Source organism: Thunnus albacares, chromosome 8 (assembly GCF_914725855.1).
Source record: "Thunnus albacares chromosome 8, fThuAlb1.1, whole genome shotgun sequence".
NCBI classification, from domain to species: Eukaryota; Metazoa; Chordata; class Actinopteri; order Scombriformes; family Scombridae; genus Thunnus; species Thunnus albacares.
This window is the reverse complement of record NC_058113.1, coordinates 11,960,674-11,988,141: the sequence shown is the minus strand read 5'-3', so window position 1 is coordinate 11,988,141 and position 27,468 is coordinate 11,960,674. Positions and strand designations below refer to the sequence as shown.

The following is a 27,468-nucleotide window of genomic DNA, read 5'->3' as shown; positions in this document are numbered from 1 at the left end:
GCTCTATCAAACACACAGTTAAGCTTGCTGTGTGCTCCTTATTTATTTTCATACATGAGAGAATACAAAAAGGTCGTAGAAATCACCTGGGAATCTGGCACTACTGCAGTGGGTTTGTGCATGTGTGTGTGTCCCTCATCTCAGTACAGTGTGGAGAGCGGCTTGCTGCTCATTATCCTTTGCTGGGCCGGGGGTGGGTGGAGGGGGATAATATATATTTGGGTCTCTTCCGCTGTAAACATTTCAGCAGTTCAAAGGGTGATCTGCGTGGACACAGGGTGCCATTATAATTACGCCGTCTATCTAATTGCGCCATACAGGGTTCGTCCATGACAATCGGAGCATGAGATTTAAGCACAATATTGGCTCAGCATGGGAGGTAAGGGCGGGGAGTCTGCGAGGACTCAAAGAGTGAATTAGAACGCTTGGCCGTGGCATGGGAAATAAATGGAGCAGAAATTGCATTGTCATTTTTCAGGATCAGCCGGGATGGAGGGAACTCAGGAGAACCGGAGAGACAGACGAATGAAGATGACTTTAACTAAGGAACATTTTTGATTACTCTGTTTGAATAATGATATTTTGGTTGGATACTAAGGTTTTGATACAGTAGGTTATGTGTTGGGAGCCTGATTTATGAACACCGGTCCTTTTGGCCATTTAGATTTTTGTCAGATCACCTTCTCTACTGTCTTTCTTTCTTTATTTTTTTTATTTGATGGATGGCTTATTATGGCCAGAAAGCTACCACTTTGACATGTGTTAAAAGCTATATTGTATGAGCTGCTCAAAGTGCCACTCTACGTATTTAGCCATTGTATTTCTGGTGTCATTAGTTGGATGATAATCCTTGCTGATGTTATTAAACTTGCTTTCCACTAAATCCACTCTTTCATTCTTATAGGACTTTAATAGAGCCACCAGCCACTTGCTGGGTTTGCTATAAAAAGCCAGAGCAGTCATAAACCTATTAATATTGACGAGAACAGTGCAGCTTTGTTGGAACATGACCTGCTGTTATTTCCTATGTTTGGAATGAGATGCTATTGAGCGGCTTATCAGGGCATTTGCAAGCCAATATTTGATGTCTAGAAATAGTTGTAAGTTGTACATGATGTTCTCAACATTCAAACTATAAGTTTAAAATGGTTTACCCTAATGCAGTCCTTTTTCAAGCAACTAGAAGAATGACGAGGCCACATTGTCCTGAGAAGAGGCATGACACATATGTGAGTCTAGTGCAGTCTCTCACAGATGCGATGTCACAGGCTTGCACTGTGTTGTCTCCTCTGTGTTGTTTCTCTCAGCCACACGCCAGAGTGACTTCACCCTTATAGCTGAGATCATGGTCTATAGGGTACGACGACCTGCTCTGTGCATAAAGTAACTTCATATGTATTGAGTATCTCTCCAGGAGAGATACTCGATACGTGTATCTTTTATCCAATGACTCCATGACGTTTGGGTGTATGGCAAATATAACTTAGTAGTGGTGTCTCAGATGGGCATGCAGCTGCTAGGCAACAAATCCCATCAATGTTACCAATGCAGTGCAGTAATCTGTCAGTGTGGCTCTGGAGGGGTTGACCAGCCATGATCTCAGGCCTGGAAATGAAGCTCCCACCTCCAGTTATTCCAGTTATGCCTTTGTAGAGGGAGAGTGACATGTCACGGGCACACAAGCATGGGCATACACGTGCAGGCAGGCATGCACGTGTACACACACTTTCACTCACAAACAGCGAGGGACCGCATTCCTGAAAATAATGGGGCTCTTTAACAGGGGGTTAAGGAAGCATGGGGGTGTGTGCAGACTACGATGTGATGTGAAAGCAATTTGCTGATTTGTTATGGCAAAAGTGTTTGTCACCTGATCCTGACTGGACTTACCTCATTTCCTGCTTCTTTCTTTTTTTCTGTACAAGCCCCCTGTCACTCCTTGTAATATCTTTATAAATGTATGTCACAATATCTTGATTTTTCTCTTAAAAGTGAGATCATGGTTGTGAGTGTAATTAACTTAATCAGAATCAGAATCAGGTTTATTGCCAAGTAGGTTTGCACATAAAAGTAATTTGCCTTGGTGTTGTGGTGCATAACAGTCAAAAATATACACAAAATTAAGTAGTCTTAAATAATATAAAAAGAAAGAAAGACATTTACAAAAGTTGGTAGGCTAACATGGTTAAAATCGGTAGGGTACGATAGGGAGAATTACAAAATGAGGAAACATTTCTCAGATAAAAATGTTAGAAGATGAACAAGCATGCTAAGAGCTCACAATGACTATGTTAAAATGCTGATGTCTTGCAGGTAGTATTTGCATTCACTGTTTTTATTTAACATGGTGTGATGCTAACATTTTCTAGTGAGCACTAAATACACAGTACAGCTAAATAAGAATGTCATTTGTTTTGCTGGTATTTGGTCATTAATTAAAAACCACATTAACTGATTTTCTGGCTGATTGGGGGCAGCTGTAAAATGTCGTGAACACAACTTGATATGTTGAACTTGTAAGCAAACAGCTGCTTATTTACACATCTAGCAGTTACAGAGCAACAGTACTATTTATTTGGAGTCATGTTTCTGGCCACCTGATGAATGAAAGTCCAGTATTCACTCTCCTTTTGCTCTGTTCTTTGACTATTAACTCCTCTATGTTCACCAGCTATTTGCTAACTGTGTCTGCGTTCGGTGTTTTTAGAGCTTTTTCTCTGAAAACAGCTGCTTGCTGCGGCCAAAAGTGACACTGTTAGAGACAACCAAAACAGTACAGCTGCAGCCAACCGAAGTTGAAGTTTTTTTTACCTAATGAAGGCACTAGCTGAAAAGTCTTCGGATCACCAAAGTAATTATAATTCATCTTTGGGGAGGCATATATATCTGTACCAAATATTATGACAATCCATCCAACAGGTGTTTGGACATTTCACTCAAGATCACAAATGTCAACTTTAAAGTGGCTCTAGAGAAAATGTCTGGGGATCAATAAAGTGAGTAGGCTTCATCCTCTGGGGACCATGAATGTCAGTTGGAAGTTTCATGACAATTCATCCAATAGAGCTTGAGATATTCTGATCCAAGTGTTACACCAACTGACTGACAGATTAACATTGTCATTTCTAGAGTCACACCACTAGTGTGGCTAAAAACAACGTCATTAAAATTAAAATTAAAATAATAATTTTAAATGTAGAAAAAATAAAATAAATAAATTACAGTATAAAATTCTGAATAGAATAAGACAACTGTGTGAAATGAAATACACATGTAGTCGCCTCACCCTGTGTGAACCCACTCTTCTCTTTCACCCTGTCCCCCTTCCACAGTTCCCCCTAAATGAGAGTCTGTCTCTATGTCTTTCTATTTACTCCCGTCTCTTCTTTCCCCTCTGTTCATCTCTGTTTTCCCTCCCTTGCTTCTCCTGTTTCCCTCTGACCCTCCCACACTCTCCCTCTCCACCGAGAGGCTTGGCCCTCAGTGGGTGTGTGTGCTGTCACCAATGGTATTGTACACCCCACCGCCACGCTTTACAGTTTAGACTTGCTCTGTCTATACTCCCACTGATCCCTTTGAATGGAAACCCCTCTGCTGGGCTTGTATTCAGATGTATCTCCCTTGTGTGTCTCCAGTGTGTGTGTGTGTGTGTGGTTGTGTGTTCAATTGATGTACTGTATATCTATACCCCTTTTCTACAGGAGTGTTGCCCCTCCCCTCTGTTTTTAACTAGCATGAATGAATAAAAATGCATGGATTACGTTCTGGAGTTAAAGAAAAACAGAGAGCCATATGGAACTACCATCTATACAATGGTCTTGTTTTGCCAATGTCTCTCTCACTAATGATCAGAAATATTCAAAACAGCTTTTATGCAGATTCTTGCCGGACTTAACTAGTTTTACAGTTGGTTAATACTGTATTTAGCGTGGCTCAGACAATAGAGGGAGCTTGGGCTATTTTTACCCCCAATTTAACCGATTATAGGTTCATCGAGGAGAAGGGAGGGGGCTAAACAAAGTAAATGAACACAAGCCATGGGAGAAATGAAACAACGAGGAAATGAGAACAGTAATAACAATGTTATCCTTTAACCCATCAGGGTTTTATATTTGGTACTGACTTCTACAATGGAGCTCAAGCCAAGTTCTAAAAAAAGAATACTGGGAATGAATAAAGACCAATTTTAAAACAAAGGTTTTCACTTTTAATGTTAAACCTCAGTTGAAGCATTTCAATAAAAATCTTTTTACAAGCAAAAATGCCAAACATCCCCTAGTTCCAGTTTGGTAATTGTGAGGATTTGCTACTTTTATTTGTCTTGTGTGAGGGTGTTAGTTTCATCTTAGGCGCCACCGCAGGAAATCATTTCACTGTTTTCTGGCATTTAATAGACTAAATAATTAACTGATAAATTAAAATAATAAACAGATCATCTGATGAATCATTAATGAAACATTAACCACAAATTAAACCACCTCCACATGGATCCACAGTCTTTCGAACGATAGGATTTAGGATATTCACACATCTTAACATTTGTTTACAGGAAGGATTTGTTAAGGCGGTGTTTATCTCTATTACACAGCGTTAGCAGTGCATTTAATCTCTATTCTCAACAACCCAACAATGATCCCTCTTGGAGGTGGATAGAACTTTAATATAAATCTAGCTGTCAGTCAGATTTTACTTGCTGTTGTTGATATGTCTCTGTTTTGTTGTGTAAACCCCTTTGCCTGTCACATGGTTGTGGAGTAGAAGTTGCGTGACCTCCAGTACAAATCCTACCAGTTCACAATGTTAGTTTCAGACTTTGTGGACAGATTTATGCTACATACTAAAATACTCTCAGGAACATTTTTTTCAGTCAACATGTAGCCACAGTATTTGGTGCCAAAGTTTGTGGCCATTAGGCAACTGTATCACAGCTGCAAATTCTCACTGTCAACAGCTCTGTCTACATCTGTAGCTGCGTGTGCTCCCCGCTGCTTGAGCTGCTCTGATATTTTAAGAGGATCTAATTAATGGCTATAATATTGTAAGGCCAGGCGTGCCGTGACCGCCGTGTGTTGGGTGGGCATAAATAAAGGCGTTTATGTCCCCTCTTTTGCCTGCCAAGGCCGAGTAGCTGGCATAACTTCTATTTTCTGAACTCTCTGTCAAAAGAAAACAACCATAATTGGCTTCCTGGTCCAAATCTTCATGAGTTTAAATCCTGTGCGTGCGTGCCTGCCTGCATGCTGTCTGTGTCATCAATCTGTCTGCATTACACCCGGCTGTATGACGCATACCTTTGTTTTTCTTATTGTGACATGCATAGGTGATTGCAATCGTATGACTGATAATGACGCACAAATCCTACATCCCATGCTGAGTTTGTGGGCTGTGTTTCTTTGTATGCAAACAGTTCTGCTGATCCCCTCTAGAGGCCAAACTAGGTCAGGTTTACAAGGGAAGTTATTTTCTCTCATTAGCTTGAGGGTACATGTCTCACCTAGTGAGAATGATGGATGATGAGGATGTGATTTGCTCAGGGTAAAAGTAATTTTTTGAATTTTGCTCACTTTTGATGTAGTTTACTCTCACAGCATTCGTTTGACTGTGCTGTCCTTAAAAATAATACAAATTATTGCTTGCTTGCCCTGCTCTGTCCTTAGCCTTATGTATGGCCTTGTATGCACCCTGTGTCCTGTGGTATATACAGCAGCTCTTTAGCTCTCCAGGCGATCTATAAGTAGCTGCTCCAGCTTACCTGTCGCTATTAATACCTACAGATTAACCACCAGTAATTCACAGGCACCTGTGATACAGCTACCTGATACCTTTTCAGGAAAAGCTCCTCAAAGAAAACACATGACTACACATTACTCTCTCAGCAGGTAGCTGTGACCATCAGTTTTGGAGACAAAGCTATGCTGCTGCTTCCAGGGATGATAACCTGTGCCCACTGTTGTTCTCTCTGGAACGTTTTAGCTGGTTTCCTTGTACAAGACGGTGATTTCTTGCTAGGCTTCTAAATGATAAGGTAATAAAGTAATAATAGAGTATTTTCTAAGCTTTTTGTCGAGCAGTGGGACTTTTTAGAGCGGCATGACCCTCTTACTTAATGACACCATCAAGCCGTCAGCTGTCCTGCACGCTGAGCTGTGGGGAAATCACATGAGTCATACACTGGTTATAGCACTGGATTACAATGTGTGGCCAAAGAGAGAGTCAAAACTCACAATAGAAATAGATAGAAATCAGACATAGAAATCAATTAAATTGAAATATCACAGTGTGTGCAACAACAGGGAAATAGTAATATGATTTTATCTTAAGCCATATCTAATCATAAAAGCCCTCTCTCATTGTGCTTCATGGTAATTAATGTTATCTAAATTTGAGATCATGTCCTAATATCTATTTTAGGTTCTTTTACCTGAACCCTGTGAGTTTGAGAGCCCCTGGCCCTTATGATTAGAGCTTGTCTCCCCCTAGTGGTTTATCTGCATGCTACAGTAGAGTTGTATGATCTGGATACAAGGATTTGATGATGGATTCATAAGATCAATTTCTTTTTCATAATGAAGAATTATTAATTATAAGACGAGCCACCACAGCAGATTGTGATTTAGAAAGAGCAAAGTTAGGAGCCCAGTTTACCCAGAGAATAAAACTTTCACTACATGAAGCAGTTAGACAAGAGCTTCCCTTCAATTGAGCTCACTTCAAACTTTGATACAACGTGCTCCATGACTCAGTTGAAAAATTCACTTCATGAATTTAAATGTGCTCAGAGGTTTTCACAAGGGCTTTAAAGATAGATTCCTTCTCTAAAAAAGAATTCCACATCCTGCTTTAAAGACCTTTTAAAAGCAGAATGTTTGATACATGCAGTGAATTCAGAGCAGATACTTACAATGTGATGCCTTTGCTGTGAACCCCAGTGGCAAGAGTTGAAAAGTGTTACGGGCAGGTTTGTGCTTGTACCTGTTATCCCTGGAGATTTGGCTCACAAGGCAGCACAATGTACGTCGTCAAGATAGTCTTGCTGATTGAGCACTCTGGCAGAACTGGTTACCAGTGTGTGTGTCTATGTATTGTGCATGCCTGTGTTTTTTTTGTTCTTCTTTTTTTGGTATTACTTAGAATTAAGGTGGTGCATAGTCAGGTCAAGGGTTCAATCCTGGCCGCAATGAAATGATAGAGAAACTGAAATGGAAATGGGAAAGTCCCAGCAATATTGAGGGACTTTACCTCTTTTTTTGCAAGCCTCAACTGTTTGAAACCAAAGCAGATGAGTTTTTATGACTTTATTTTTTATATTTCTTATTAGGTCATGTGCCAGTCAGGAGGTGTAATTTGGTTATGATTGATCAGTTTGTGGGGTTTATAAGCCAGTTTTCAAAATTTTAGCAGTGCAGCCCTCAAAACTTCAGAAACTTGTCAAAAATCACCAGGAGGTCTTAGAGACTTCATTCTTTTTGCAACACATCTCGCAATATGTGAAGAAACTTTGCTTCACTGCAACTAATGCTTAATTATGAATTCCCTCACTCTATTTCAAAATCTGTATAATCATTTAACTCTCAAAACTTCTAAAGTACTTGTTCAAATGCTACCAACTGAGTCACAGATTGTTTAGAGTCTGGTGATGAAATGTTGTAGAAAGTTTTGAAATATGTTTCAAATCTATGACACAGTGGCAATAAATATTTTAGAGTAATGCACTATCCAAACAACATGTCCTGAACTGCCAAAAGTGTGATCAAACTTCATGAAAATATCAGAAAACATTTCATTGTTGATCACAATCATGAGATTTGTCATTCAGTTATTTATCTGTAAATTTGTAATTTTGGTGAATATTTGAACTTCAGCTGTATCTATTCTAATAGATCTCCGTTGTAGTCAACTCTGAGATTGTGCAAACAAAAAACATCTGGTTGACGAGCTGGTAGTCTAGGGGTTAAGGTGCTGACCATGAACCACAAGGTCTCGGGTTCAGATTGCTGTGCTGATTGGCACTGCTCCTCTCTCAACCCCTGACTCCCTGTGCTGTTCAGCAGGTATTTAAGGCTAAAATTTAACTCTTTTATAAGTTTTACTATGACATACTAATCATAATATTTCATAATGGTTAAGTTTTATAGATTATTCACTCTCATGGACTTCAATGCAGTACTTTACTGATTCTATGCAGAACTCAGTTAATGTTTAGTGTCAATTGCTGTCAACAACAGCTGTGTTGTTCTTATGGTCTAGTGGTCTAAACACATGACCAGTGACTGTGAGGTCACCAGTACAAATCTAGGATGGCAACCTATGTGTGAGCATCATCCTGTTTTCAGCCACATGTTGGCTCTTGTGGGTTGTAAGTTGTACAATACATGTATGTCAAGTTATGTGCTTGGACCCCGCTTGTGTCTATAGTTTAGGGTTTGAATTTCTGTCCAGCTTTAGTGATATGCTCCGTACCATTCTTTAAGGTTTGTTTATTTGTCCCCAACAGTTATGAAACCCACCTCTCTCATCTACCTTGCACTCCTGATTTAAGGGATTTTGACATTTTTCTTCCTGTTTCTCTTAATATTTACCACTAGTGATGTGTTTCTCCTTTCTGTTTGACTCTACCAGAGGATGACGTCGATTTAGAGGCCCTGGTGAATGATATGAACTCCTCGTTGGAGAGCCTGTACTCCACCTGCAGTGGTCAGCAGACAGAGTCCACCCCACTACTGCACAACGGACAGACCTCTTCCTCACACCAACACCACCACCATCATCATCATCAAACACAACACATCCATCCACGGCAGGGCCAGCACTCGCACGTGATAAGCCACGTCTCCCCAGAGCCTCCCTCCTCCTCCTCCTCGTCCACGGACTCACCCCAAACAAGCCTCCGACGGTCACAACCCATGCACATCCTCGCTGTCAGGTAGGTGTAGTGAATGCAGATTCTTTCATTATTATAAATGTTCTTTTGTCCACTTCAGCAGCTGAGTTGGATTAGCTGGATGGGTTGTGTGGCTGGCACTGGGCAGGAAAGGCAACTGAACCCTAGAGGGAGCTGTCCAGGCTCACATGAAATACATACATAAACATACGGTGGATTTGGCTGCAGAGTGGCATAGTCATTTGGAACAGCACCTTTCAAAGAGAGAAACACACTGACAATGTTGACATACAAGGTTTAGGAGCAGTATGTCATTATTATTCAAACCATTCACCATTCAAATACCAAGCTTTTGTGCCACGCAGTTACGATAATTGGATTTGCATTTACTGACAAGCATTGAGTTCTTGAACCGTGGAAATACACTGTGTTTCTAAAGTGACACAAAAGTACAGCTGTGACAATTGATTTTTAGTCAGCACATAAGTGTTTATTGAATGCAAAGTTAAAATGATTGGTCAGTTAATCGATTTGTTGATCAACAGAAAGTTAATCAACAACTGTTTTTTGACAAAAAAGCAGAATATTACTTGTTCCAGCTTCTAGATGTGAATATTTGCTGCTTCTCCACAACAATGAATTGGAAGACTGTAACTCGGGCTTTGGGAAATTATGATGGGCATTTTTCTGATTTTTTTTTTTTTTCAAGATTCTTTTTTTGGCATTTTTGCCTTTATTGGATAGTAGGCAGTGAAGAGGCAGACAAAAAAGCGGAGAGAGAGATGGGTATGACATGCAACAAGGAATTGAACCAGGGACATTGTGGTCATGTGGCATGCACAGTAACCTACTAGGGCGCTCTGCATTTTCTGACTTTTCTATGGAGCAAATGATTAATTGAGAACATAATCAGAAGATGACTCAGTGATGAAAATAACAACCAGTTGCGAACTTATTTGAATGTCTTTACCACATGGTTGAAGGAACTTTGAATGAACTGTTTTTGAACTGTGTTTGTATTCTCCAGAGACTTCAAACACATCTCAGGCAATCAAAACATAAGACCTTAAACAAAAAATGTGGGAAGCCACACAGATTTACAGTAAATAATATCTAAATAACTCTACAATCATACTGGTGCAAGTTTACAATCATACACAGTCCACATGCTGAGCTCCAACTATCTCTTCTTCTTCTCTCTACTTTGTACAAGAAGCCTTTCATTGTACACTATCATCCGTACACACCCTCTCAATAATTGGGCACAACGTCTCCTCCCCGCTCCCTATCTGTAGCCCTGGAATGACCCGTTCCTCCTTGTCACTCCCTCTTTGTCTCAAACTACACCAGCAGAAGAAGAAAGGTAAAACTCGTTTATTTTAGTACCAAGTGCAAATGTCCCTCTCAATTTAAAGAGTTGTAACCCCATAATCTCCCTAAGGCTGTTATTATATGCATTCACAAGTGAGTATGCGCACACAAACACTCACACACACACACACACACACACACACACACACACACACACACACACACACACATACACATACATACATACATACATATATACATAAATACATACAGTACATAAACACACATTCACAGCAGAGCTGGTGTCTTCTCTTATCATAATCTTTCTCTGGAGAATTTGACAGAAAAAGAGATGATCAGGTAATGGAGTATTCTGTCTGTTTCTCTCTCTCTCAAACACACTCACAGACCCAGGCCCTGAAGTTCTTATTATTCAGAGCTGACCTCTAGATAACCCTGTTCTCAAGCTCAGATGGGACGACATCAAAAGACCCGTTCCCTTTTGAACTCGCTGGGTTCTACAGAGAGACGGAGTTTGACAGAGACCGGGAGAAAGAGACTAAGAAAAAAGAGTCATCTACAATGATTATCTGAACTTGCTATTCACTAACTTGTCTGCCCACTTTTAAAAAAAAAGATCAAATGAAAAGTTATGATCAACTGTCAAATCATCATTCCTCTGTTGAGCCACAAGCGTACACTGTGTGCGCCTAATTTAAAAACTGCTTTAAAGTGATGTCTTGATTCAATATTGATGCGTGATAAATATTGCAAAAAAAATTAGCTAGCAGGCTATATGGGTCTGTGATTTCCACTTGCTGGGAGACTATTCATTATGGGTAGATCAGACAGAAACAGACATGAGCCTGGCTACTGTACAGCAATGCTTTATTAATTCTAACTCTCTCCTCCTCTGTGTCAGCGGGTTTCATCTCAAAGTTCTCCCATAGCTATATCTATTTCAGAGGCTGTCCCAGGTCATGACCTCAGACTTCAGTTAATATTTTTGCTCTTATATGTAGTGAACACAAGGCAATACCACAAAGCATGTTCACAGCATCAGGCCACTCTTCACCACCACAGCATCACTGTTTCTTTGTCCATTTTCCATCTTCCAGGCGGCTGCAGGAGGAGGAGCAGCAGCTGAGGACATCATCTCTCCCGGCCATCCCGAATCCCTTTCCTGAGCTCTGCAGTCCAGCAAGTTCACCTGTCCTCAGTCCTGGGTCCCTACCTCCTGGAGAACCCTCTACTGGCAAATATGTAAGTCAAAATCCCACAAAGACAGCGACACCAGCGTCACGCTGTTGAAACTTCATCTCTTTTCGGAAACCCAGTTTAGTTTTCCCAGCAGGGCTTTCATGTGGGTTTAATATTTAGCTCTGCGTTATAATTTGATGTGGTGGATGTGGATGCAAAACATTATCTACATACAGTATGACCTTCTTGGATGCTCAATCCTTTGAAAAACAGGATATGAGACATCTGCAGTAAAACAGAGCAGATTTTGATTTACTTATATATTTACTTATATATAACTGAAGTCTGTGTGACTCAAGTTTCTTGTTTTGAAGGATGCATAATTTGAATATCATAGTGGTCAACTGTGTGTTGGACATAAGCATTTAGGAATTTTCCTGCCCTACATCTGCCCCGTGTTTTGCTCATCTGAGGCATGTTGATTGCTTGCATGTGATGGCACTGATTTGTACAGTACATGTGTGTGCTCCAAAGGGTTTGTGGCTTTGTTTGAAAAAAAAAAAAGAATGAGGTGGAGATTGGAGGAGGAGACTGAGAGAGCGTGTGTGTGCATGTGTACTTGGATACATTTCTGTGCATCTGCCTGTGCCTGTTTACATTTGTGTGCTCATGCATTGACAAAGATTTAGGGACTGGTGTGTCTATTCCTGGAAGTCAGAGTCTCTCCATCTTGCACCATTAATGATCTTCATATGGGGCCAGCCAATGCTGGTTACAGTAACATGCCAGTTTACAGTAATGTGAGGGCGGACTATTTCTCATAAATACTCTGCCTGGCCATGATCCTAGCCTGTTCTGGTCATGGCTCTCATGATACCAGATCATAGTCTGAGTTTAATATGACCAGCTTTGCTTTCTCACACATCAGCTCATAAATCACTCTATGCATTGAGAAACCTGTGGAATCCAGTAAGTGTTTGAGAAGTTGGGAAGTTGTGGATTTGAATTACCATCTGTGACATAAATAAAGCTCTAAATGGTTAATGTTGGACTAAGCCTTGGAAGATTAAATTTCATTCTAAGTCTTCATGAGTGGGAAAGCTGTTTCTTTCTGTGTGGGAATGTGGTAGATTTGAATTACTAGCTGTGGCATAAATTCAGCACTGCATGGCAAATCTTAGTTTGTAAGGTAAATAGGTCAAAAATTAATGTCTCACTAAATGGTTATGAGTTTGACTTTGAATTACTAGCTGTGACATAACTTTGGCTGCTGTATAAGTAAAGCAGGCATGTCTGGTAAATATTCAGAAACCAATTTATTAGACTGAGTGACCTGCTCGGGACGGGAATGTTGTTGTTTTTGAATTCCCAGACGGCCTTTTAAGAGCGCTGTATAGACCAGGAAATGGTGCGGGGGATTGGCGGAGGTGCGGGGGAGTTGTAGATTAGCAGCAGAGGTTAATATATTTCTGTGATTTTAAAGTAATCAGACGATGAAATACCGGTAAAAGTGTGCGTAGGTGATCTGTAAAGCTGATCCAGGTCTGACCAGCTTTGCTTTTTTGAGCTACTCCGCTCTGTCTGGAACCACTAACTCTGCCTTTGACATTGATTGCAGTCATGGCCTCATGGCCTCTCGATTAATGGAGCAGAGAGCATTTATGTAGTGCTCTACCTAGCATCATTTCAATATAACATTTCTGTTTTCTTCTGTCATACTGAGGAGACCTGAAAATAAGTGTTCCAGTGAGCAGATACTCCATTGCTTTACTGTTTTTTTGAAGATGTGCAGTTTTCATTTCATCATAAAATGTGTGTCATGCAAGAAAGCTTTGACCATTTTTTAATGGAGTTGAGTCACAAGAGTTTTAAATCATATTAAAAAGTAAGAATACAAGCATAGAGTGTAGAAAATAAGTTTTACATCATTCGTTGAAGCGTTGCCATACATCTGCTCACTAAATGTACTAAATCTTAAACGCGCCTGTAAAGGTAAACTGTATAGATATAGGGGGAAACAAAGATTTTACTGCTTTTGTTTTGCATGGACCGCCAAACTTATGCAATAATTCTGAGAAAGAGCCGTGGAAAATTGAATTCCTTGTGTGTGTTTACTGTGCACGCACTCGTGTAAACTTGTGTGAGTGTGCTGTGCACCCATCCATGCCTATGGGTCTATTTGTTTTTTAGATGCATGTGTGTTTGTGTGTTTGCACTCAAGTCTGCCTGTTTGTCTTTGTGAGTTCTGTAAACTATTTACAGCATTGGCAGTGTCTGTCCATTGTTGATGGCAATGGAAAGTATTTCTCATTGTGGTTGTTCCTCAGTGGAAATTCAATTCAGCACCTTTCCACTGAAAAAAGCCTCCCGCAGAGCCGTCTCATCACACACATGTGCGGCTGGGTTCCAGCTTCGGAGGCGTGGGGAACAGCAGTAACATTGCTTTCTCGCAAACACATAATTTCTCCCTTGTGAGTGGTTCAGAGGAGGAGTGGGTGATCCGATCAGGGTTTGACAAGAGGGATGGTGAGCAGGTAAATTATTGCTCCCAGCCCACTCACCACGACCCCTGACCTTAATCATTTTAACCATATGTGCTCTTTTTTTGTTCCATTTTTTTGTCAGTCTGTCTCTATCTACCCTTCTCCCTGCCCTCCAAACATCCAGTCCAGTCAGCCAGCTTGCTGTTGAGAAGTTTTTCTGTTTAGTTTACTGAATTTTCCGACCTCCGGGGCGCTCTCTGACAGACTCGTACTTCTGTCCCTCTTTTCCTCCTTAGCTCACTCCTTGGCCTCCGTGCAGGAGGCATGAGGATGCAGCGCAGGGCTGTCAGGAATCACTGGGCAAGCTGTTTGACATGGCCATATGATTCCCAATTACCTCACTTTCCTCCACTCTCCTCTCCCTCCTGTCTCCCTCCATTTCTCCACTCCTAACCCTCCTCTCGCCAGCTTGTCTTCTTAGCTGTGCACTCTTAAAGGGGAAAATCTAAAATAGATTTGCAGTATGTTGAGTGATTTTAAATGAATAGAAATAAAGAGCATATTAAATAATGTTTTGGTTTGTACTGTCCAGATGTGCCAAATTTAAGGATTAAGCTGCTGTTCTGAAGTGAAGCATCATAGAAACTTTTAAGGCTAAGTTGGAATAAACACATTTCCGTTTTGGTGCTACAGGATAGTTAATGACATCATACTAGGAAGCTGCCATCTATGAGTAATGGTGCCAGTCCAGTTTGGTATGTGTCAAAGTGTGCACAGATGGTCACATATCCTTATTTAACTGACTTCCTATGCCTGCTAAGGATTACTACAGACAGAATGTGGGTACAGCTAATGGGCCAAAAAGCAGGTATTACAACCACTCTACACTTAAGAAAATACTAGGATCCTGGCCTGTGTAATCCATGTCGTGCAATGGAAAAACCTATAAGAAGCCTGTGAATGCAAGGCAGTTAGCCAGTATATCCATTAATTTTCTCAGTCTAGGTTTTGACAGTCTGTGCTCCGTAGTGCAATAGAGAGTGCTGTTATGTACTTACTTGGACACTGTGTTCCCATCGCTGCCCCAGTCGTTCTAGTGTGGGAACACTGATTTGATCACTGGGTTGCCAGATTTTGTTGGATTTACTGTACTTGGACTGGATGTCCTGTAGCTCACTGTGCTCTATGGTATGGCAGGATCCCCACGGCCTGTCTTTGCCTCTCTGGTCTGTGTCTCATTATCTTTCTGTTGGTCTGTCTATCTCTGTGTGTCTTGAACAGTATGTCAGTGTTTATCTTTCCGTCTGTCACAAGTGTTTCTCTGTCATCCCTCCACCTCTTTGTCCTCTCCCCCTAACTTTTAGTTCAGTTCATATTCCAGTTGACCTTTTGGTAGGCAGGAGTACTGTGCAGTGTGTCCAGTAACAATTTAGCTCACTCGATGAATACTTATTCACACATGGTGAAGTAAGAGGCCTAAAATAGCGCGTAGTGCCAGACGAGCAGTGGAGGTGGGGTTGGCACTGTTTATTAATGCTAGCAAATGGGCTGTTGGTGCTCAGTGCCAGCATGTCCGGTTGCACTAGTTTTAATATGAATTAATGATTCCGCTGTTTGTATCATGCAGTTTTCTGTATCTATCTAGCATCTCTTAATGCTTTGTAGCATTAACAATCAAATCACCATTTTACAGTAGGAGAAATACATTATATAAATATGTCCAGGGTTGTGCAAATATTGTACTTGTTTACATTATGCGTTTGCAGCATTTGAAAGTAGATACAGCTAAGTGTGCAAAGATGTTCAGGGTTAAGCACCTATTTATAGTATAATTCCACATGTACAGAGATATGTGCAGCACATTATCATATTCAGGATACAGGATGCACTGTGTACATACATAAGCATTCTATACATATCTTTTGAACATAAATAATACTGCATGTTCGCAGTGATGTGTGCGTGCTGCTTCCATCTATCATTTGATGGTGAAAAGCGAATCTGCATGTGCTGCACATACCTCTGTAGGTTTTGCCTCTATTTGTAAATCACAGAGTATAAATATATAGAATACATTTCTACACACCTACACACATTCTTACATATTTGTTTCCTATAACGGCTCTAATCAGCTGTAACACACTATGCTTCTTCATTTTCTGTATTTTCAGTATGTTCAGCAGCTGAGGTCTTTCTAAGTATCCTTTTCTGTCTAATTCTTATCTGGATCATATTCTTGGAATCTGCTGTGCTACGGTATCCCTCAAGAGATGATTAAAATTACTTCAATGATGGTGGTGTTTTTCCACCTCATCTTACTTTTCCTCACCTCTCTCTGTCTCTCTCTCTCTCTCTCTGTCACCACAACTGTGCCTCTAGTTGATCCAGGAAGTTTTCAAAGCTGTGACACATACTTATCAAAATAGCTTTTTGTGAATGCTGTCAGTATCACGTGTAATGTACTGAAGTATAAATGACACGATGAGCTCATCATGTTGGCAACCTCCATTTCAGTTTTTGTAGAACTCAAGCGACCTAAATGCATAACTGTGTGAGGATTGTGTAATACTGAACATGAATTAAATCAAGTATGATAATCACACACTTAAAAGATCTTAAATATCATCATTACTTCTGAGATGCTGGAGAATATGAATGCTGCATATGCTCACTCAAATAACTCCTTATGGGTATGTTACTAACCTTTCACATTATACAGAGTCACTTGATCCTTTTGTTAAGGATATGTTCACAATTTTTCAATGCTATAATCTTTCCCTACTGTTCATACTGACTATTAAAAGATCCCCTTCAGATGTGCTTTCAATAGAAGTGATGGGGGCCAAAATCTACAGTGTGTCCACACAATCATTTTGTGAAAAAATGCATTTAAAAGTTTATCTGAAGCTTATATGAGGCTTCAACAGACTGAGTTAGTCATATCCAGTGGATATCTGCCACATTTACATTCTTTTTAGCATAGAATTTCCTCTTTCTATTTCAGACAGTGTTTCCCTGTTGAGCTGTGGTAGAAGTATAGTAACAAAAACAGGGACTTTGGCACTAAACTGGACTTTAAAAGTCTTTGAACTTGAAAACTTGATTTCACTAATTTGGATGGCTGAAGCTTCATATTAGCTTTAGATAAACTTTTAAATCCATTTTTGCAAGGAAGGAGGACTGTGGATTTTGACCCCCTTCACTTACATTGTAAGTGCATTATTAAGGGATCTTCTAATGGCCAGTATGAACAGGAGGAATGATTACAGCAAGAAAACCCTATTTCAATCATCATTTGGGCACCTGACTATTATTTTAAATCAGATTTGAAGAATTGTGAACCCGTCCTTTAATATAAAAATATCGACTAGAGCAGCTTTAAAGAGTGAAGTCACTTCACAGTAAAGTGCTTCAAAGTACCAGTGGTTTATCGACTTAACAAAACAGTTTTTACACAATGAATACTTGAAGCATCCATTCTCTGTAAAGAGGGCAGCAGGATTTACTAAACTAGAAACACCCGGTACAAGTGATGGGCATCGATCCATCCCTCCTCTCGCTCTCTTAGCGCTGAAGCATGGCATTCCCTGGCTGCCTCCTTCCAGTTGGAAATGTTGGAAATACTCCGGGTCAAAGAGCAGATTTTTCCACTGTAAACGCAACAGCAGAATGGAATGCTGTCGATGCCCAAACTGTTGGCCTCCATGTGTGGGAACGTCTGAGGGTGTGTGTGCATAAGTGTGTGCGTATGTAAAGGTAAGAAAGTGTTTGTGGGGAGGTTCGGTATAATGTGTGCATGTGTGTGTTTCCTAATGTATGTATGTTGGTCTTTACAAGCGGGGATACTTGTGAGTTGGTGTGCATCTGGTAGTATGTTTATGTGTGTGCGCTCTGCTTCTCATTGTAGCACTGATGTGTTCTGCAGGCCGCACTGTGCGGAGATCAAAGTGACACAGCGCCAGAAATCTGCTGGCTCACTCTTCCAACAGCCAGCCTGCTTTTAAATGGATCTTAAAGTGAAACATGGAACACACACATACACACACAGACACTTGCTCTATTTTATAATCACCGGCTAGTCACGTTTAGTTAGTTTGTGGTGTGCGTGTGCATGTGTGTGATTTGTACTGTTTATGCCACTTGGGTTGTTTACGTCTTTGTGATTATTTGTAACTGATGTGAATATAAATAATGCGCTCAAACTGGATGCTTTATTGAGCTTGTGCATGTGTGCATCCATGTGTGTATATTTGATGCATGCCTGCCTGTTGGCCTCATTATTCCTAACATTACATCTAGTCTCTGAGCCCAAAGCACACACACACACACACACACACACACACACACACACACACACACACACACACACACACACACACACAAACTCACACAAACTCACACTCTCTTTCTCTCTCTCTCTATCATGTTTACTTAAGTCACTTTTGGGGACATTACATAGACTTACATTCATTTCCTGGAGACTCTAACCCTAATCATAACCACTACTTGCCTAACCCTTACTCTAACCTGAAACTAACCCTAACCTTAACCACTGACCCAAAAATCAGCTTTTTCCCAATTGGGGACATGGCTTTTGTCCCCAAGTGGACAAGCTGTCCCCAATTAACTGGTCTTGAGTCTGAAATGTGTCCCCAAAGGTAGGCTAAGTCAGACCATACACACACACACACACACACACACACACACACACACACACACTTGCATGTTATCTGATGCTCGTTGTGGCAGAGGTAAAGAGAGCATGCAGGCAGTACAGTAAGGCTTTGTCAGCATACCTGTCCCTGCTCTCTTTCTCACTATCACGCAGACACACACACGCCAACATATGCAGGTACATAAATGCATTGAGTGACTGAGTGGATTTGCAGCGTTCAGTACTGTGAAATACAAATTGTTTGGCTGCTGTTGAACAAATGCTACCCGGAAGAGAGCCAGGCAGGTTGTGGTTGAGTCTGGAACATCTCATGTGTCGGGGCCATATTTATCCCCCGCTGCTAAATGGAAACATGCCTCGACCTGCTAGCTAAACTTGCTACTGCCACAGAGACACACATGCACACAAACACATGGCCTGTTGTTGAATAATAAGGTATAGGCCTGCATGATTAGTCTGAGTAATGGCTCTGTTTAAATAAATAAGAATTCAACATTGGCATTGGACAAAGCCACTTTGTAAAATATCAACATCTCATAGCTCATGCATAAAGACCGTTGTGGTTATGTGAAAATTTGTTTGTGAATTTGAATATTGCTGACTCCGTTGCTTAGATAATGAGTGAGATACTGTGAGCCACACATTGTTGCAAAAAAGTTCCAGCACCATGAAGACAATCTAAGAGGAACTTATTTTATGACCAACTCTTTGACACAAAATACTGTATTGGCATAAAATTATCCTTACATGCTAAATTACCTTACATGCTTCCAGTAAAAAAAATAGGTCGACATCACTGCAAACACTAAAGCCATCTGCAGCTAACATCCAGCGCCTACACTGTAGCAGAAAACTGCATGTGATAATGAACACAACATGATAGCCTGCAGTCTAAATAAATTCCAACTGTAGTGATTATGCATTAAAACATACGCTGTCACTGCTTAAATAGTACAACACCATCAACAGAGACTCGCTGATACGATTATGCTCTTTAACAAATGATTAGTCACAGGTTGCTATAGTACATAATAGAAACACTGCAGCAGCATGGTGACCCTGGGAAAAGAAAAAACATATAGCTTTACAAAAAATATCTCAAAAACTTGCTGTCAAACATGTTGCTGCAAGAAAGACCATAACACCCACAATTGTGACCCAATTTCAAGAGATTTGAGTGTGGTGAACTAAGCTGTGCAAAAACGCGGAAGCCGTAGTTCAGGTGGCCTAAATCAGTGGTTCCCAACCTGGGGTTTAGGACCCCCAAAAAGAGTCACAAGATAAATCTGGTAGTAGAGAAGAAGTAAAACATATTTAAACTATTAAACTTTTCAGACTTAAATCTAATCTTCACAAGTAATGTTTAACTAAAACAAAGGTGAAAAATCACGCAATGGGTGATGAGGGGTAGCATGGTGACATTTGAGACATGTTTTTTTTAAACCTGCAGTGCAGAGCTTTTGTCTCCCCCTTCTGGCAGTGAGAGTAAATAGAAGTTAACTACAGTTGTATTAGTATATGTGTGAGCTGGTGCATGTTGCTACTGTTGCGGCTGTAAAACGGTGGATAAATTGTTTTGAGCATCACAACCCCTGCAAAACGACTCATTTCATTATCATAATGTGATCCATTCAGTCCAATAACATTTGGAAAGTCAGGAACAGCCGCATGATTAAATTGTTTTATCCCTCAAGTTAGCGGAGGGCTAAACAGGAAGTTAGCCAGCTCAGCCAGTGGAAATTGTGGCATTTTTGGCTGATGTAAACACATCACTACCAGTGCCTTAGTAGGAATTTCACCACAGATTGCAAAATACAGAGAGATTTACCTGGAAATGATAGGCTTAATCAGCATTGGGTGAACTTGTTTGGTCCTGCACTCCAGCTTTGGTCCTGCGTCACAAGCCAAAAAGATTGGAAAACTGATTAATACAGTACAATTCCAGATGTGTGATGGGAAATGAAGCATAGGCAGTCTGACGGGCAGCTACTAGATACTGCCCGGCATTGAATTATGTCATCACAGTTCATTTTCCAGTGATATATTAATGAGGGAATCCTATTCTGAGCATGTTAAATTCTTCATCAAGGTAATGGTAGGAAACCAAAAGCCTTAAATATTAGAACATTATTAATAAATAATCCTGTATATAGTTAAATTAAATAAATGTCTTTTCTTGGGAGCATGACTGGACCACCCAGACATTGAGGGACGATGCACCTTTAACGGCCCATCCTCCATTCCTTGTCCCAGTAGGCAGGCAGTGTAAGATTAGAAGCTACAACTTTCACCCAGCTAATAGGGCGAGATCCCATTACTCCTGCAGCTAATGGGAATCCCTGATAGCGTTCGCTCGCTGCTCTGTCTCTGTCTTTGTAAGATTGTCAGAGTATCCTGTGTGCACTTGTGCATTTATCTACCTTTGGCTAACTAATGGTTAGTTTAGATGTCAGAATATTATAATAACTATTAGTTTACGACAACAAACTTTGCTAAGGTCACACATTTGAAAAAGAAGCTTTGTAAAACACCTTTTTAGTGCAATATTTTCTTTGTGTTTTTGTGTGCGTGCCTGCTCATGTACCCCCATGTGTGCGTGAGTACAAGTGTATATACTTGTGTCTGGGTTTGTGTGTGTCCATGTGTTTCACAAAGAGAGCAATGTGTTGCTGCCTGTAGGCATTTCATCTGGCCAAAGCTGAGCAGAGCTGCTGGACTCATGTAGGTCATGGAGACTGCATCTCTCTCTCTCTCTCTCTCTGCCTTCCCTCTGTCTCCGTCTCTCTCTCTCTCTCTCAGGGAAAGTAGGACAGCTCAGATTTCTGAAGCAACTGCTGTGAAAAGGAGTGAAGAAATAGGAAGGATGATAATGAGAAATGAAAAAGCTTTTAAAAACAGCAATAATTAGTACCTTTTTATTTGATTATTTTGTTACTGCGTTACTCATCAAGCATGTACAACAGGAAACTAATTAATTATCTGCTATCAATGTGTTCATTCTTTTAGAAAGTTTGAAAGTACTTCTGTATCATTCAACAAATTAATTAGATTACTACAGACGTTAACATATGTTAAAGTGCAACTATTTTTGGATTCAAATCAAGGAGAAACAAGTCAAGGTAAAAAGCTCAGACAAAGATGAGAGGGAAAAGAGAGGAAATGTTCATCTTGCTAATGTTTTTTTTTCTCCTTATTTGTCACAAAACCTTTAAAGAATAACAAGGAGGATGGAAAAGCCCTTTTTTATTTTAAGTTTAAAAAAAATCAGACAGGAAACAGGCAAAAGAAGGAGAGAGAAAAAAGTGAAGTTACACCTCATAGCTATGACCCTCAGCTTTATATTGAGGGCCAAGTTTGATTGCTAAAAGACTCCCATCAGAGGAATTAGGAGACAAAGACAAGACAAGCGACCTGACTCACAGAGCTGGCATTTGGATTTGTGTCAGGAGAGAGATAAAGAGAGAGAGAGTGACAGACAGAAGAGAGTGTGATCTTGGCATCTCCAGAGAAAACTCATAGTTATTGGGGACAGTTTGTACAGAACTGTGGCACATACAGTACTGTAATTTCTTTGAATGGGAAATGGTTGTTTGTACTGCAGCTGCCTGTGATGCTAGTGTTCATCATTTTACTAAAGGGACACAGGGACCTCTAGATGATTTCCCTTTCTGCTGTAATGTCTCTTTTCTTTTCTTCCATTTACTTTTGGTATTGTTCTTTTGTTCAATATCTTTATTATAGTCTTGAATTTTAATCACACAACTTTTACAGCTGGTTACAGTGATTTTGTGCAGTTTATACCAGCTGTAGTTTGAAAGTTTTAGCTAATTTAAAAAAAACAAATCTATAAAAAAAAAGAAAAATCTAAACTTTGTCTTACATTCAGTATGAGGCCACAGTGCAACACCACCACTGCTTGCCATACAACCAGTGGACCATGTACTGCCAAAATCATGCCAGTGATGTCATCCTTTGTTTGCCCATTCCCAATTCCCCTGCCCCCTCCTTGTGCCCTCCTGCTGTAATTGGACAATGGCTCCAAATCGGCAGTGGTCTGAAAGGACATTTGCTACCCAGGGTTTTCTGGCAATCAGCCCTCCGCTCCCACTTTTACTCCTGTTGGTAAAATATTTGGCTCCTCGCAGGATGTTTCTCAGCATGTAGCCAGGGTAAACAGAGGAGAGAAGGTTCTTGCATAATCATAACCCTGTCGAGATGGCATCTAAAGGGTGTGTTTGCAGATACTGTGAATGTGCAACTCTGTTTTAATCAAACAAGGATATGTTTCACCTTTCAATCAAATGGTAAAACTCTGTTGCAGAATTCAAATTATTTAAATCTAATATAAATTATTAAATCATTTGGATGAAACTCTCTGAAAATTCAGACAGATTTCGTTGCGCAAACTCTTTTTGCACTTTGACATTTGTTATACACACATCTGCTCTCTTTTTATCTTCATTTGGTTTAGTGGTTGAATGCAAAATATTCTTCTTCTTCCCTTATTTTCCTGCCAGTTTGCACTCCAACCACTATTTAACTGAAAATAGATGCATTAATTTGCCTCTACCTTCAGATACCTAACATTTGCCTGTTGTGATAGATACATAATATAATTTATGGCTTGTCCAAATGTCTGACCTGAATGTGTGGCATCTGACCGGCATTGCTAATTAAATTTGACCCCGGCTCAGCTCCAGAATCTTTCAACCTACAACTTTCTGAGCCTAAGTGGGTGTTAAGACTCCATTGTTTACAGACAGAGCAGGCTCTGTGGGCTACCTAACTACCCGATATACAGTATGTGGTCTGATGCATGGCTGCACAGTTGCAGAGATGGCAACCTGCCACTGTACATGACTTTGTATTGAGCACTGAGAGCCTTTTCCTCCTACGTTTCCCTCTCTGTACATCTCCCTTTCTATACCATCCCTCCCTCTCTCTTCTCCCCCTCCTTTCCTCCCTCCCTTTTCCCTCTCTCTGCCCCCTGACCACTAAATCCCTTTCTGCCTTCTTTTGCTTCGCTGAGCCCAGATAGGCCTCTATGTCTTGGGTCTTAATTTGACGCGGTAATTGGATGACAAGGGACAGTTCACCGTCCCTTCCTCATGAGTCAGCAGAGTTTTCTTGGCAAGTGCCTCCCACTCCTGCTGACTACAGGCGCTCAATGGGGACGGCCAATTGTCTGAGGCCCATTCAGGTTTTTGTGTCTCCATCTCATCATCAGGACGTCAGCTTCCACGGGCAGCCTGGACCACACACAGCACCACATTACAGTTAGAGGGCCTTTACAGAGGCCACTTGTTAATGGGAATATGAAGCTGGGGTGGGTCGTGTGAGCCAAATCAGCTTATCAATGGCTACAGTTCTTTTCTGGCAACATGTATGGGGTTTTTTTGGGGTTTGTTTTTTTTTCAACCAGAGAAAGCCAGAGCAGATATAGCTAAATGTTGACAGTTGCGGGGGGTGACTGATGGCCTGCTTAAAGTCAACATCTTGTGAGTTATCATATACAGGAAAAGTGCTTTTATGCAATGAACTTTACTGTGAAGCCTTGGCAACACTACATTGTGTGTCATTGTTAAAGGAAATAAAGCATAAAGTTATCTAAAATGAATCCCAGAAACATCAAGTTTATGTCAGTTATTCACTCTGAACACAACTGGATCTGTTTACATTGAAAGCTTGCAATCTTTTATGACTTGGTTCTTTTGGAATAATAACTCAATATCTGTTTTGTATCCTGGACCAAGCCAGTGCCATATCCTTTACTTTGCATGAACATACAATCTGGTTTTCATTTCATTTCATTTTCATTGAAAATTCATTTTCAATAATCTAATGTCTACTGAAATCAAAAGATATCATTAACCAATATCATGCCAAATACATTTCATAGGCAAGTTTCCCCAATCTCTTTAGAATCATTATTTTATTTCTAACCCACTATATAATGAGTGGATGTATGAGAATACAGCAAGATTCACTTTTTTTCCTCCAAATATTGCCTGTCAGGCAAAACTTCTTGCAAGGCTGCATCCTGTCACCAGCAAGCTCAGCCAATCGGATGTTGAGGTAATATATGGTTAAGGTTCATTTAAAGGTTGTGGTTAAGGTTAGGGTAGGCCAGTTGCAAAGGATACAAAAATTGCCTAAAGGCTCAACTCAGGGCAAGAAAGTCCCTGGGCGTGTTAATCGGAAAGAATTTTCCCATTTCCCAGTTGCTTCAATGTTCCAGGAAGGGTTGACATGGGAGCTGATGTCAGTGTTGAATTTGCATGTGAATATGTGTTGTGGCAAGACACTGGAGGCAGCTGTTCAAAGTTATGGACGGCATTCTGACACTGTCGAAAAAGTTTACTACTGTGATTTGCATTTTTGTTTTCATGATGCTTCTGCTGATTTACTCACGCTGACATTCCTCTCACTGGTGCAGCTGTTATCCAGTGTGCAATTCTTTTTCAAGTGCTTCACAACATCGCCCCCATGTAATAGATCCTAATGTGTGTGCAGCCTTGTATGCCTAATGTCTAATAGTCTTTTAGAATCGTAATCTGCCACAGTAATTCCTATCTGATGTAATGGTTTGTAATGTGTACGTAATACCAGTGGAACTATTTATAGAACAGCAGCCAATTCTCCGAGCACAGACATGGATGCATGCAAGCCGCTGGGCGTGCACACACACGCTTGTGTACATACTTCAGTTTGCACAAAGCAAGTTCTCATACAGTGCAGTTTACTTTTTCTTTGTCTATTTATGCCTAGTTTCAGTCTAGCTGTCTTTGTGTGTGTCTGTGAGAGGATTATGTGTGTGTGTGTGTGTGTGCGTGCATGTGGACACCCATGTCATGTGCATGCCTCACAATATGCATATATGTGCACTGCAGCTGTGTCTTTGTGACTGTGTGCAATGCATCTATGTAAGTGAGCACATCTGGGTGCCTGGGTGTCTGATGGAGTGTGTGTGTTGCTTGAAGCTCTATCTATCCCTAGGGGATTACATCACAGGGCAGTTATCAGACCTGAGTCATCAGAGAGGTTGAGAGGCCCTGCTCTGCTCTGCTCCTCCATCTAAATGAGAACACACTTAAAAGCCGTAGAATAATAAATGAGTAATTTCTTTCTTTCTTTCTTTCTTTCTTTCTTTCTTTCTTTCTTTCTTTCTTTCTTTCTTTCTTGCTTTCTTGCTTTCTCTTTTTCTTTCTCTTTCTTTCTTTGTTTCTTTCTCTTTCTCTTTCTTTTTTCTTTGCTCCTTTCTGTTTCCTCTTGCGTTTCTCTTTCATTCTCACATTTGCCTGCCTTCTTCTTTAAAAGAAGAACACCAAGAAGTAGAGTAGGTCAGTCAAAATGTGTCACGCCGCTGTCATCTCGTTCAGCTTTCTCATTCCTTCCAGTCACAAGGCAGTGTGATGGTATTGCCACATTGCAAGATAAGATTTCCACAGCAAATTAAGGATCAGCCCATGCCCAAATTATCCCACATTTCGTCATTTAGATCTGTTTGTATGTGAAGGCAGCCTCTGACAGAAAACAAGAGAGGAGCTCTGTATTAGTGCAAGTCAAGCTTTGAAGTCATGCATAACCTCAGCTGATCGGTATCATCTGACTCTTAAAATTACCAGTGACAGTCAAAGACGTTGGAGAGGTACTCTTTATAATGTGACAAGGAGATACTTTTCTGATGATTCATGGTGCCTACTGCTGCTACAGCACTGTCAGTCCTGATATCTCCCTCCACCACTCAAGCCACCTCGTATTAGTTTCTTATCACCTTGTGTTGGCATCTTCTGTCTTTTGCATGATGTGCATATTGTATATTCCATATCTCAGTGGCATGCGTCTGCTTATCTTTGGAGTGAAATTGCTCCCCACAGAAACTCACATGCCCATTGTGTGTCCTCTTTTTGCTATAGATGATCATAAATGCATCTCTTTTGCACACAAACCCCAAAGTCTTACAGGGAACAATGAACATGTAATTAGCATGTATATAATTGTCTGGAAAGATCTTACTATTCCTGTTCTCATAAGACCCAGGTCAAAAGTTATAACTCCATATTTGCCACTGATAAAACATCTAATTAAACAGGGTTTAACTTAATGCTGTGTATCAAATAAAACTGTTTTTCTTGCGATGTTGTGTAAGCACTGGAGATTCAACATGGCAGACAAGGAGGAATAGTCATAGTTATGTATTTTTTCCTGCACTATGATCTTTCTCATGGCTTCATTGAGGTTTACTGGAAGCTAAATATGCAAAATAATATGACTGGAGGTTCACACTAACCCAGATCCCACCCCTCCCTTCACTGGTTCTCTGACTAACCGTTAGTAGTTGCTTTTGTGCACGTACAAGAATATGATTCCTCACTGGCTTCCCATATGCAAACACTGCCACACTGGAACAGTTGTGGTTAGTGGTGTTTGGTGAAGATAAAAGTACCGAAGCTGCTGGATTTTGAACCAAGCTCTCTGCTGTGCTGGGAGAGTGCTTTTGTCACCTGTCACCTGGAGTCAATCTTAATCTTTTTATTGACATACTACTACCTATAACTTCTGAAATGTCATAAAATGTGCTTACCTCATCTCTGGATTATGTAATCCTGTAGTTATTATAATGAATAGAAACCCATGTTGAATCTGTCATACTGAAACCAGACCAGGTCTTACAAGGTGTGTTGACTTTTCGTCATTGGCAAACATGAAGTTTTCCACCAGTGCTTGCTCCAGTTTGAAAGGGGTACGACAGAAACCATGACATGGGATTATCATTCTTGTCTTCTAAACATCCAAATAGTGGGAATAGGTAAATAATCTCTCCCAAATTTTCTTAACAATCCTTTGGATTTTGGATCAATTGAAATCAATTGACTAATTGACCAACTGAAAAATTCCAGCACTGCACATAAACCTGT

General features: G+C 40.5%; 1 protein-coding gene across 4 annotated transcripts in view; it reads left to right on the top strand.

Moving 5' to 3' along the window:
• Positions 1 to 27,468, top strand: part of grb10b (growth factor receptor-bound protein 10b) — a 70,080-nt gene that overhangs the window by 24,471 nt on the left and 18,141 nt on the right. For all 4 annotated transcript variants that reach the window (XM_044359678.1, XM_044359679.1, XM_044359676.1 and 1 more), the window contains exons 4-5: positions 8,620 to 8,923; positions 11,311 to 11,455. In XM_044359678.1, coding sequence (XP_044215613.1) covers positions 8,620 to 8,923; positions 11,311 to 11,455 — 449 coding nt within the window. The remainder of the gene's footprint in view (positions 1 to 8,619; positions 8,924 to 11,310; positions 11,456 to 27,468) is intronic.